Raw genomic sequence first — 13,815 nt, 5'->3', positions numbered from 1 at the left:
TGAAATCAACATAATTATCACCTTTCAAAAAAAGTTGTCCGACCCGTGTAATTATGAAAATGTCCATAGACGAGGTCAAAAAAACTAGTTTAAAAACCAACTAATTGGACTAAAATCCGTTTCGGATAACTGTATTCATGGGGTTCTGCACGTAAACGATCGTATGTGGATGTTAGTGTGGAGAAACTACAGTTCTTCTTTGTTCCACAAAATGTAGGTGCTTATCGTAATTAATCAGAAAACAAATACTCATCGTGATGCACGTTATCTCATAGAGTGGGATTGGGGGTGGGGGCCGGGTCAATAATGTGTCTAGAATCAACCCATCAATAAATTCATCATCAACAATACATTTTTAATGTGATCAAAGTGATTCATTGGATATATATAACTCGGTGAGTATCAATCTGCTAAGACAGTGTTCTATACCGCAGTGGCAGAGCGCAATAGTTTTGGTAGAACTGGAACTCTTTCTTGGTTGTAACTCGGAGTTTCACGCATTGTGCGATCATCAGACAATTGTAGGTGTTTATCGTAATTAATCAGAAAACAAATACTTATCGTGTGTACGTGTGTGTTTGTGTGTGTTTGTGTGTGTGTGTCAAGTGCACCTTTTTATCATCAGTATATATGTACCAAATGATATAAAATATGACGCTTCGTACTGTTCATTTCATTGCCTAATTGCCAAAAATCGATAATCATGTAACGTATTCAATATATTTAGATATTACTTCAACAAGCTTTGGCTATCATCAGTGTATGTATCAAGTTATACTGCAGCTGTATGTAAAAGGCAGTGTGTAGGTAGTATACTAATAGCGGTATTAAACACCCAATACCTTTAAACTTTGAAAATTGTCAATGTGGTGGCAGCAATATGGGATCGAGCCCAGGGACTCTTGTGTCTTTCCTCGTCGGAGAAACTTTACCCATGCTATGTAATTATTTTCACAAATGGTTGGGTCACGTTTTAGAGCAAAGGCATCGGCGATTTAGAGCCATTTTTTTAATTATAGAAAACATGATTGGGGAGAGGTCACATTGTGCATGATATTTCCATGATACAATAGACTTCGTTCAATTTCCCTCTCCAATTAATCACTGAAGACTCTCCAAATTGATTGCTCGGCATTGAAATGCGAAATCACTAGTTACACGGCAATCTATATGAAAGATTAAAACTATTGACAGCAGTTCCGAGTCTCTTTTAAACTACATGGTAGCCGATCTTACATAACAATGGCAACAAAAGAATTTGTTTTGTTCAGTTGACTACAGTGTACGTTGATTTATAATGGCAATAAGCAATATATGTACAACCCTTGGTTGGCATATCGGAAATAAACATTTTTTTAAAGTAAAACTCTAGGCATGACAATGTGTGTATTTTTCCCTTTCGCCGATGAGGGCGTAGCGTGGCAATTTCGTGACTCGGCAATTAATATGCCATACACACTAGAGGCCTTGTTTGGTGGTCTGAGAATGTAAATATCATGTTAATTCACATGATAAGGGCTATGCGAAAGTTACGCTCAAAATTATCGATATCGTCATTAGTAGTCTTGAAAAAATTGTTCCTCATTGTTGCCATGAAGCACATGTACTTGGATATCCGATTAGCTGCTGTAGACTACGAGTACAATGTTTCTTTCCTTGCCGACTTCACTATTCGACAACTGTAACACTTGAACGCATTAGATGTATTTTAGTCAAGTCTTTTATTTACAAAATGTGACAAAATAATGATTATTCATAAATACTGGAAAATATTACGTCATTCTTAAATATATGTACACAAGTCTTAATCTTACTAACAGCAGGCTAATCTATTAAACCAATATTTACTAAAACAAACGTCAGTTCAAAAAAAATTGTATACTACTGTATTGAGTTCAGTTTATCTGTAAGCAGACCAGTCTCTTGTTGTGCTTGTATAGGAGCCATGGCAACTGTACAAATTCTCACCAAGTAAGTTGGGTGAGTAAACGCATTAAATTACGGCACAGTCAATATCTTAAAACTGTTAATACCACATGGACGGCAAGCTCCGAACATGTGGCATGGTGACAAAATACCGACAAACTGTTCGTGTCAAGACGTGTAGACGTGATGGTCAATATAGTTTATCGAAATTTGACCTCCCGTGATAGGCAACACAAAAATTGCACACTAATATATTATCGTTGGTAGTATGAAGTGCGCCATCATCGTTGAGGTCGTAAATTACCTCTCTTTCAGTACGTCGAGAGGTTACTCTGTGATTGCACCTTGTTATAAACTTTACGTTTAATATATAGGGTACTTTGAGGCTATAGAACTGTCATACGCAGGTGGGTTGGTGTGTACTTGTTCTCGTGGCTCTTTAGCAACTTCTGGTGGTGGTGGTGGTGGAATTTGATAGGTCAGTACCATGTTTGACTTATTGTTAGTTTTATTTCTATCCTGAGATTCTGTTGGAATGTTGTCGTAGAGATGGATCCTAATATGCTCATGACCCGGGACGTTCGTTGGAAACGTCATTATTCGGCGTCGCTGTTTATACTCAGAGCGAAGTTCTTCATTCACGGTATCAACCAACTTTTGTAGACGAAATAAATCGACAAGCCAACCTACACCAAATAACCCGAACGTGAACAAATACAACAGTCCCCAAATATGTCTTCTCAAATAAAATTGATGGAAACCTGGAGAACAAAATGCACATTGATAGCGAAATTAATTGATGTGAGCATCAAATGGTAAACAGAATGTGCAGCACTGTTCCTAGCACTGAATGTATACTATATGCTACGGGGTTTCGACACGTCTTCTCCCCTCTCCTCTTTCTAATTAGTTTGGTCACAGACAGGTTACTGGTAACACCAGGACAAAGCTCTGGGTTATAATCAGGAAGCAGGTATCGATATCTCAGCTGTACTATAGACCCTGTCAATGGCTGTACCTACTTGTTTCCCTGGTGTGACCGACGCATGTGACTATAGCCCATACCAACATACACCAGAACATAGGCTGAACCTCAGACCACATATATAGGCTGAATCTACACGATGCGATTGTTCACCGTACCCATGATCTGAGAATGCCGACGTGACGTCAGCGAACATTTTGATTCGCATTGTTTTCTAACTGACCGAGATTGAAAATGTTAATTCCCTAATCTTACACTGACAATTTATTCTTCGTTTTAACTTTTGAGGTTTACCACTCCCACTAAAACAAGGTGGAAGCACAGGCACTTGTTTCCCCGAGATACGTTTCAGAATACAATATGTAAGATATCCATAATATTGAGATACTTGGCAAATAATATGAAAGGGGTAAAATAAGACAGGATCGCGTAAGTCCAAACAGCGCGAAATATATTTCGAAGTGTATTTCGCGGTGTGTGGACTTACGCGATTGTGAGTTATTTTACCCTTTTCATATATGTATATTATTTGCCAAGTTTCTCAATATTATCGTTACCTTATTGTATTCAGGAATATATCTCGGGAAACAAGTGTCTGTGGGTGTAAGGTCCTTCCCTTTCATCTACTAAGTGGTACTACACATAGATGACAAAAATAATGTACTCACCTAAGAAGCCAAAGGGAACGCACAATAGGTATGCGTCGTCTAGTCGCTTTTCGGGAGGAACCATTTTACCCATGGCTTTATCGTGGAATCTTTGATTGGCATTCTTCACCAGCCATGGCATACGGACGAGATCAAAGATCCATCCTACCAAAAATAGTCCAGCTGTACAACGGTAAAGTATTCCCCAACGGGGGCGGTTTAGATAGAATTGATGCAGGCCTAGCCATCCGAGGGTGATACCTAGAAGATAAGCCTCTGCTAGTTCACGTTTAGGAACGTCAATTACGATATTAGCGGTATCGGGTATGGTATATGCCAACTCATCGTCTTGTGCCAAAGGTTTCTTGTCGCTTCGAATTCCAGACTGCATGTTTGAGATCATATGAAAATATAACACATGTCTGTAGTATTCAGATTTTTATAGCTTACCCTTACCTAAACAATGACGTCACAGTCTTAAAATAACCACCGCTCACGAGGCCATTATTACTCAGTCGAACAGTACCTCACATGATCTACTGACGTCAAACACGAAAACCTATGAATTTAATGTTTATGCATGACATATGCAACAGTGATGTATGGTGTTTATATATACATTAGGTATGTAAATATATGTACACAAACTTTACATTTGAAACCACAAAATGTGACAATTGTGGTTTACAAGTAGCTGACAAACATTCATCATTTTTTTTTAAATTCTTGGTGAGCGATTGATGAATGTGATTGTCAACACTGCCAATAATGTTGTATGTCTGTGTATTTGCTACTATAACTCAAAATGTAGGACAAATACCACTAACTAGTCGTTGTGTGTATACTTTATATATAGTTTTTTCTTTATTTAGCAACCAAAACATGAAGTTAGTCACTTCGGCAGTACACATTTGAGAATGTTTGTCATATTTACAAAGGTTGTCTCTCTAAATTCCAGAAGAACTTGAATGGGATGCTTTTTTTTCTGGAAGTTCATTTATTGCTTCAGGCATTCTAGTCTTGAGCACACATTTCATTTTCTATGGAAAATTTCAAAACTTTCAAAACTAAAAGCCTTAAAAGTTAGAATGGACACATTTCTATGTGTCAGAAGTTAAAACGAACATGTTTCTCTGCATCAAAAGTTTGAATGGACATGTTTCTCAGTGTCAAAAGTTGGAATATCGGACAGTTTCTTGTCTTTCTCTACCAACTGGAGTTTGATTATTGTTGATTTGGGGGCCTGTAATTGTGACAGATCCCCTTTTGATGTTTTGGCGAGTTCATCATTTGGGTTGTCAACGGTGATTCTGATGCAACATCCTTTATGGATGAGTCTCCTCTCGTGTGCAGCTGCCAGCTGGTTGATAACTCTTCTTTCAACCTTAAAGTAGAAAAGAGATAGACAAAATATATGTAGATTACAATGTACTGGATACTATGCTAAAGTGTAAGACAAATCAAAACAGTACATTTGCTTTGAATTTGGAATTTTGAGTCACTGACAAGGTACTCAAAGAGTTTAGCTGGGGCTGCGGCCAATAACAAAATTGACCCTATTATACTAGTTAGTCACATCCTCTCTACATCCCTGATCTTAAATGAAGCCATTTTGGTATCATTATCCTAATTATGTATTGAAACTGAGGCCACAAAAAATTTATCATAATATTTCATGCAAGGACATTCGTTCTAATGACATTAATTATAATACATGTAGCTATTTTAAATTTCTAGAAGTTGCAAACTTTCTTTTTTACAGCATTAATAACATATCGACTATTACCTCATGTTTGATTGATCTGGCTCCATAATGTACATTATAACCATCAGCTAACACATCAAGAACTTGTCTATCCCATTGTAATTCCATTTTGTGTCTTTCTCTTGCCTGCAACAGTATGTTGGTAGAACAGTACAGTATAGTTACTTTGGAATGATAAATTGGAAACGAATGTGACATATCGATCCTTGGAACCATGAACCATATATTCTTCATAGTATGTACTAGGTAGTATTCACACTTCAAAGATATAGAGTCAAGGAACAAACTTTTCTTTAACAATTTTAGGTTTCTGTTGTTTTACTATAAATTTGAAAGAAAAACAAAGCACTGAATCATATTTATCTATTTGTATACGATATTGACAGAAAAACTAACCTATAGGTTTGCACAAGACAGTACATACATGTAGTACCAAACTTACGAGAGTACAGTGTTTCAACTTGGCAACACAATGCTTTTTTATATCTCATACATTTTTTTAATATTACAAATTACACAAACAAAATGCAAACACTGATAGAGCGCATGCACATAAAATGTTGCATTTCATCTCATCATAAAGACAACTAGACATTTTTGCATTTGAATCTTCTTTCTCTCATCTGATGGTGAAATTGATTTGTCACATTGAGATGACCAATGTATCATTTTATATGTATGTATGCATGCACACCACATATTGAAACTCTATACACTCTTAATTTTGGTAGTAAATAAAGCAAACATGTACATAAATTCACTTTTGTCAATCAAGGAATCACATGACTACCCATCTTTTCTGACCAGGAATCTAATTTGTCATTCAAGGATTCACATGTGAAATCTTACTCACCTTTTCTGACCAGGAATCCAATTCTTTAACAACTAATTTAATCAGTTCAGATCTTGAAAATGGTAAGAAATATACCATTTCATTAATTCTTCCCAAAAATTCATCTCTCCTAAAGTGTTTCTTTAGAATTGGTTCCACAACTTGCTCCTTGAACTTCCTTGAGATTGTTATTTTCTCTGGAATTTCTAAGTCATCTATAACAAGATAATATGGATATATATATATATATATATATATATATATATATATATATATATATATATATATATATATATATATATATATATATATATATATATATATATATATATATATATATATATATATATATATATATATATATATATATATATATACAGTATATTTGTTTGCGTGAATGCGTCAAACATGTATATGTACCAGTATATATGTATGTATGTATGTATGTATGTATGTATGTATGTACAATGTATGTATGTATGTATGTATGTATGTATGTATGTATGTGTGTGTGTATGTATGTATGTATGTATGTATGTATGTATGTATGTATGTATGTATGTATGTATGTATATATCTGTATGTATGTATGTATGTATGTATGTATGTATGTATGTATGTATGTACATGTCCTTTGTTTGCATATGTCTGTGTGTGTTTGGAGTGTGAAACATCTGCATTGTTACTCACCTAAGTTACCTTCTTGTCTTTGTTTTGCAATCTGTTCAGCTTCTTTCCTAAGTTGCATGCCATGAGTTGCTATCACATCACTTGCCAAGTTGGAAGTCATAATAAAGATAGCATTTTTACATTCAACAGTTTTACCTTTGCCATCAGTAAGTCTGCCCTGTTTAAAGTTATGATACGGATAAATTACAAAAGGGTCATCACATATAATTTGTACATGGCTATTGGAACTGCAATCAGAATGCAGAATAGAACTATATAACTTTATCAACTGTGTCTGCTTCAGCCTTTTTTTCTTCAAATTGTCAAATACTTTAATACAAACGTACTACATTATATTTTGCCCATATGTACATTTTGTGTTATTTGACTGCATCCCTTGTGATAAAGGTTACTCAGCAGTGTTCTCCCAGGGCCATTAATGTATGTCAAACAACATGAATAGCCTAGGACAGCAAAAACATGTCATTTGCAACAAAAACATTAAATTCATGTGTAAATTAGCTTGCCACTTGGGTAACTTCCTAGGGAGAACACTGTATTACTAATTTACTGTCATTTTAAAGTTTGCTAGTTAACAGAAATATATCAATTGTTAACTCCTAGGATCAAACAAAGTCAGCATAATTTCTGCATGAAGTGTATCATCTATATCTCATTAAGGGTTTAATGACTGTATCTGTTGTCTTCATGTCATCCACACACCTACCTCATCAAATAACTGCAGCATAATAGTCAATACGTCGGGATGTGCCTTATCTACTTCATCAAACAAAACTACTGCATTTGGACACTGTTTAAGTTTCTTGGTCAGCTGACCTCCTTGTTCATGCCCTATATAACCTGGAGGTGAACCTATAAACTTGGCAACTTCATGTTTCTCTTGATATTCTGACATATCCATTCTGATAAATCCCTTCCGCAGATCTTTATGTAAATAGTCAGCAACTTGTTTTGCAAGTTCTGTCTTACCTGTGATTCAAAACAAATTAAAATGGAATAAGATGAATTTGGAAACGGTATTTGTATCATCCTTTCCATATTTTCTAACTTCTCACCTCTTGTCCCCCCCCCCCACCCTTCTCCCTCTATCAATATCCATATCTTTTTTTCCTCTCACTATGAGCTTTTTACTCACTCTCTTGACATTAAATAAGTTGCTTACACTGTACACATCCAATGTACACTGATTACATCATAATTCACTATGTTTAAATAAAAATTTGAATATTAAGGGTGATGAAATATATTGGTCTCATTCACTTTCACCTATCAGTACAGACCTGGTATCATTTGAAACATAAGTGGAAGTAATGTATGGGCCTTGCCTGGCAACTGCTCTTAAACATTTTGTTGACTATTTCCCCTGTATATCAATACAAGCTGGCGACAATATCATTAAAAGAAGTTCCCTGGCAAGTCCCGCAACCTCACCTCTGCCAAAGTTTTGACCAATGGCATTGCCAACACCACACTAAAAAGTGAAAGTGAATGAAACCAACTTATTTTACTTCATTTAACATCTAAAATTTTATTAAACAGCGAATTCACACGGTATCCTTTTCCTTTAAGAAATATGTACAAGCAGTCAGGTACTAGTATCTAAACTATATTGAGGTGATGATATGTATGAATTAAACTCACCAATTCCAGATGAACCTAAGAAGAGAAATACAAGTGGGTGATCTTCATCATACCAACCATTCTCTTTCCTTCTGATTGCTGAAAAGAAAATGACTCATGTCAAGGGCAAACTTTGAAAAATACAACCACTGTTTTGTCTAAAGCACAGTCAACACAATATCACATTACAGTTAAACCAGTTGTTTATCTATGTGTTTCCTTTGATTCTGTCATTTAGTAAAAGTGTCATTGAAAATATTTGAAACATATGAATATATCAAATTCTTGTTTGTAAATTCCATAAAAAGACATGTACACTGAAGCTGTGCAACACATGACCACTGAGCTTTATTAGTAGATTAAAAAATAGTGCCAGTGCCGTTGTAGCACAACTGTACAGCTATGTATTAATTTCTTAAAAGTGTTTATCTACATGAATGTCAGCCATCCATAACATGACTGAACCTTGTAGTTTATTTGTGCTGAATACTGTGTTACCAAGCAACAAATACATAAAACATTAGACCATCATGTTTTATTAACAGTTTAATTATACTCTGTACATAGTTTACCTACATGCAGCAACAGTTGTAATAGCTCCTTCTTGGCCTACTAAACGTTCTCTAAGTTTTTGTTCCAAAGGAAAGTTTCGTCTTCTTTCAGCTTCTCTCTCTGCTTTGAGTTCACTAAACTAAGAATGAAAAAAACAAAGATGTTTGTATGAATATACATGTTTACAGTACTAAAAAATTAAGGTAATACACTTGAACATAACAACTAGACTTCTGTTACATCACAGATAACTGTTAGTTGTCTGTGGTTACATATGTTGTCAACTGTTTGTATTGTTATTGTAATTGCAATTGACAATATATTCAGATGAAAGTTGCCTAGCAAGGCCTGTATGTCACTTCCATCCTTATTTCATTCAGATCAATGTGAAAGTGAGTGAAATCAACATTTTCTCATTTAACATCCAGGGTGTTTTTTTATCAAACAGAGTGAATTCATAAGGCATCCTTTACATTTTAAGGCTTACCTTTGTTTCATGGTTGGCGAGAATTTTCTTAATATCTGAATTCCTGGAATATTCGGCTGGACGATGTCCACTGTCATTTTCAATAAATGGGCTAGCACCTAGATAAAATAGTTATGAATAGTAGTAATTAAGTGACATTATGTGGCAAGACTTCATGTTGATTATCCTCACAAATGTATTCTTTATTAGGGTTTCTAAAATCAAGATGAACTAATGAAAATTGTGTAGCTTTCCCATGTTTCTCCCTTTTTGTGTGATTTTTGTGCATCAGTGCAAAGGCACTGAAAAGTGAATGTATACTCATATTGGCAAGGAGAGTCTTAAGGAATACCATTACATGAGTAGGTGAATTCAAATTCACATCTTAAGTTAAAAGCTTAGCAAGTGAGTTATCCACATGTACATGTACTTTGTGAGGTAAGGTATACAGTTTCAGATCTACCTTGGCAGTTATTCAAATACCACTACAACTACATTTCTTGGCTTGTTTTCAAACAAGTGTGAAATCAAACTAACCTCCATCAAGAAGTTCCTTGACCACAGGGTTATTATCTGCAAGTACTGCATAATGTAAAGCAGTACATCCTCTAAAGTTGGCTCTGTTATTCAAATGGTCACAGAACTCATCTTCTCTTGTTACTAAAACTAATGAAAGGAATATTACATAGGCTGATTGTAAAGTAGTCCACAGGCAGGTTAAAGTGACTGGATGCTGTCAGATCTTACAGGCTTTGAAGTGGAGTGTGTTATCTTTTTTGCCCATGCCCAAAACACTGAGAATTGTTTTGGTTTCTAGCCATACTGCTTGTAACTTGAAACAAATATGACGATTTGCTCTGTGTATTTTGATGATACATGCAAGTAGCTTTCACTGAAATGACAGTAGCAGTCATGTCACTCTATTATCATTCAGAAGTCTCTATTAACAGTGTCAAAATTGTGAGAATTTTGACAAATATATTTGTGTAAATTTCACCCTTCTATGAGTACAGCACAGAAGTAAATTTAGACAAGCCACAAAATCAAACTAATTTGCATCACTAGAGGGCGCTGTTGTAAAAAAAGATGTGTTTTGGTGAAAATGTCAATTCTCTGTGATATTAAAAATGATGAGTCATTAGAAAACTTCAGAAAATAAGGCAATAAGGTGTGTAGATGCATGTTAATGATGGTGCCAATTCACAATACTTTTTAAAAAAAATTGGATGGTGTCAAAATGATAACCAAAGTGAGAAGGGATACCATGTAATGTCACTACACGATGTGTTATATACAGAGCAACATGATCAGCTGGTCTGATCTTTAGCAATGTATACATACATTACTGTTTAATTTCACACTGTACGAGTCTAAAATAATCATCTTACCATGGAGAGAGTTAATTTGTTTTCTTCTAGACATGTCAAATATATTAGTGAATTCATCTCCTAAATCAGGATTGGCTCCAGCATCGAGTAAAACTCTTACAGCACTAAAATATTGAAGTATAAAGAATTCAATTTATACATAGAAGTGTGGGTAATAATATCAATACTTGTAAATCATTTTTGGTTTACCTGAAAGATAGTGACCTAAACGTGAAGTTTAGCTGGATTACAGTATTTAGCTGGTAGTACATGTTCATAAGCTGTTTAGCTAAATAATGGCTGGTGGTATTTTTGTTCTGTTTTAGTTGATTTTCCTCTCTTTTTTTTTGCCATTAGCCATAAGGATGACATGTACCTAATGATGATTGATAGCTTGAATGGCTACTCTTCAGCCAAATAGCCCTTCTGAAGAGTAATGTGTTGTTACTATACTAGGAATGGCCTTTATGGCAGCCACGTTCTTCTAGAGATCTGTTGTTCTTTACTGGTAGCTTGCCAATAATCACACAGTGGTGGCTATGAGTGACTGCAGTGAAGGCTAAATGTAACCCAGGAGACATACAACCATATAGAAGCAGAACTTGTGACAAACAGGAAAAGTAAACAAATGAATTAATAACACTTGACACATTGGATGTATACAAATTTTCATCAATTGAAACCTACAGTTACAAGGCCTCTTTACATAATAGCTACATTCACTACTTTCAACAGGCTGTGGCAAGTGTTATTAATCCAGTTCATTAGTTTACTTTCCCTATTTGTCGCAAGTTCCACTTCTCACTGCTTGCAAGTCTCCTGTTGTTATATCCTGAAATTTTTTCAAATATTATCAATATTTCTAAAGAGGTAACAGTGCGTTTTAGATAGGATGTGAATATATAAGTGGTAACTAGAAGCTAAAATTTATTGTCAACTAATAGCTTACTTTCATTTGCATACAATTTGCATATTTTGAATAAATTAAGCATGATGGTAATTATTGTAAAGTACTGACAAACATGTATGTATTATGATCTTAGTTGTCTAGTGACTCAGACTGTGTAGTACATATCAAACTCACCATTCATTACCATTCATGGCGGCTACCATCAGTGGCGTCCATCCCAATTCATGGCGTTGATCTACATCAATACCATCTTTGATAAGTCTATGCAAGAAAAAAAATTATTTCATTATTATAACTGCTTCAATTAAATTGACTTGGTGCTTACTCTACCAAAATACTATCCCCTTTGGATTCTATGGCAATATAAAATATGGCAAGTACTTCATGTCTCTGCAGGTGTAGTGGAAGAAAGCCCCCAGTTCCAGAGTAGGGGTAACCAAGACTAGTGCGGTAGATGAAGTTTTAGCAAAATTAGCAAAAGAAATCAAAACATTTTTTTTTTAAATTCTCCATTCTTAATCAGGTCTGAAGTCACATATTTTTAATTCTTAAATGGGAAGACCATTCCATGAAATAAAGGTATTTTGTTAATGTTAGGTTCTGGAGAGTCATGATTTTACATCACGTAAATTTTAGGCAATTCTCAAGGAACACCAATTAAAACTTGTTTCACACTCATTCATCTGTGACTGTCTTATCAGTGTCCACCATTGCCTCATGGGAGTTGGCAGACATGCATAAATATTAGATGAATACCAGACATTCGAGTGACAATTTCTCTCCATCCATGAATGAATAATGAAAATTTATGACTCCAAAGTCCTTTCATTGTCTTCACATACAGTTCTTAATGTTTATTGTTCATCTGGCATATATTCTTGTCAGCTAACTCCCATGAGGAAATGCAGGACCACTGTTACAACAATGAATGCGAAGCAACTTTCAACTTCTTTCAATTTCTTGGCAATCAAGGGAAATTTATGTGATGCGAAATCATGAAATGAATCTCCAGAATCCAAAGATTCTGAAAATGCCTTCATTTCATTGAGTGGTGTTCCCTTTTAAGGACATTGTAGAAATCAAAATTTAAATGAAGAAAATTAATAAAAAGATAAAGAGTGTGAAAAGATGAACTGATGTTCCTGTAAATACACATAAATATACACATCTTAATTTTGTTTTCATATCCACGAAGTTTCTTTATAATTTTAAATACATTCCAATATATTACCTATTTAATTCAACTACATCATCTGTCAATGCAGCCGTAAACAATTTCTCCTTCCCTGTAAGATACAACAAGAAATCATTGATTTTTAAAGTTTTGAAATAACGACATGTATGATGGTGTGTATAAAATCTTATAGTCTGTACGCCGTGACGGGGCGCCCTCACGTATCAACCCCGTTAAGAGCAGGTCGGTGAGGGCGAAGCAACACGATCTTACAGTCTACACCTTGTAGACTTGTGTTCGTGGAATTATATTATAAATCCAATTGTACAAATAAATATTATGGGTAAAACAATCACAACACTCATCTAACACTCCATTTATGTAATTTTATTATATTTATTTTGTGATTGTATCTTTATCTTTTCATGACGAAAATGTTCTGTACGATTTCGTCATCTTCATGAGTTCAGTTCAACGTCACAACGACATGTACCTAGGACGATGTTACATTCATTGCACAAAATCACTAGCGAAACTTGGTTGACTTCTCACGCGAAATGTCATTACCTATAATCGTTTTCTTTAGTGAACTATAGTATCCAGAAGCAACGAAATGTGTTCTCACTTACTTGTTTTTGCGATATCCAAACAGTACGCCACACTACAGAACCCGACCGTTGTCAACAAACCGGCGATACCCTTACCAAACTTAAAGAACGGCCTCAATAGCGTGGGGTTTAAAATGACCGCTTTAATCGTTGGTCTCAAATGATAACTCCTGCATCCCCACCTATATTGCAACGTAGCTGACGGCGAAAATAATCGACGAAGATGATGTACACGCCGCAGTACACAGTTCATGGGAGTCGCCATTTTCTAAA

The 13,815-nt window shown here is 35.1% G+C and overlaps 1 protein-coding gene across 1 annotated transcript; it reads right to left on the bottom strand.

Moving 5' to 3' along the window:
* Positions 1-4,505: 4,505 nt before the first annotated feature.
* On the bottom strand, positions 4,506-13,807 carry LOC144439351 (mitochondrial disaggregase-like). Its single transcript, XM_078128634.1, has 13 exons — positions 13,564-13,807; positions 12,992-13,046; positions 11,935-12,021; positions 10,872-10,975; positions 10,021-10,149; positions 9,505-9,602; positions 9,042-9,156; positions 8,487-8,564; positions 7,552-7,814; positions 6,846-7,002; positions 6,177-6,370; positions 5,345-5,449; positions 4,506-4,942 (listed from the first exon to the last, which is right to left on the bottom strand). Exons 1-13 carry the CDS (start codon positions 13,805-13,807, stop codon positions 4,697-4,699), a joined length of 1,875 nt encoding a protein of 624 aa, XP_077984760.1. The 3' UTR covers positions 4,506-4,696.
* Positions 13,808-13,815: the final 8 nt, after the last annotated feature.

Source organism: Glandiceps talaboti, chromosome 8, assembly GCF_964340395.1.
Source record: "Glandiceps talaboti chromosome 8, keGlaTala1.1, whole genome shotgun sequence".
Classification (NCBI taxonomy): Eukaryota; Metazoa; Hemichordata; class Enteropneusta; family Spengelidae; genus Glandiceps; species Glandiceps talaboti.
This window is presented reverse-complemented; position numbering and strand designations above follow the sequence as displayed.

What these genes read in the sequence shown, in the direction of transcription:
- LOC144439351 (XM_078128634.1), bottom strand. Translation starts at nt 13,807, where the DNA reads ATGGCGACTCCCATGAACTGTGTACTGCGGCGTGTACATCATCTTCGT. An exon ending in TTTGGATATCGCAAAAACAA is followed by an intron (nt 13,047 to 13,563) that starts GTAAGTGAGAAC and finishes TGTATCTTACAG; the next exon opens with GGAAGGAGAAATTGTTTACG. An exon ending in ACAAATTAACTCTCTCCATG is followed by an intron (nt 10,150 to 10,871) that starts GTAAGATGATTA and finishes TCCTTTCATTAG; the next exon opens with TTTTAGTAACAAGAGAAGAT.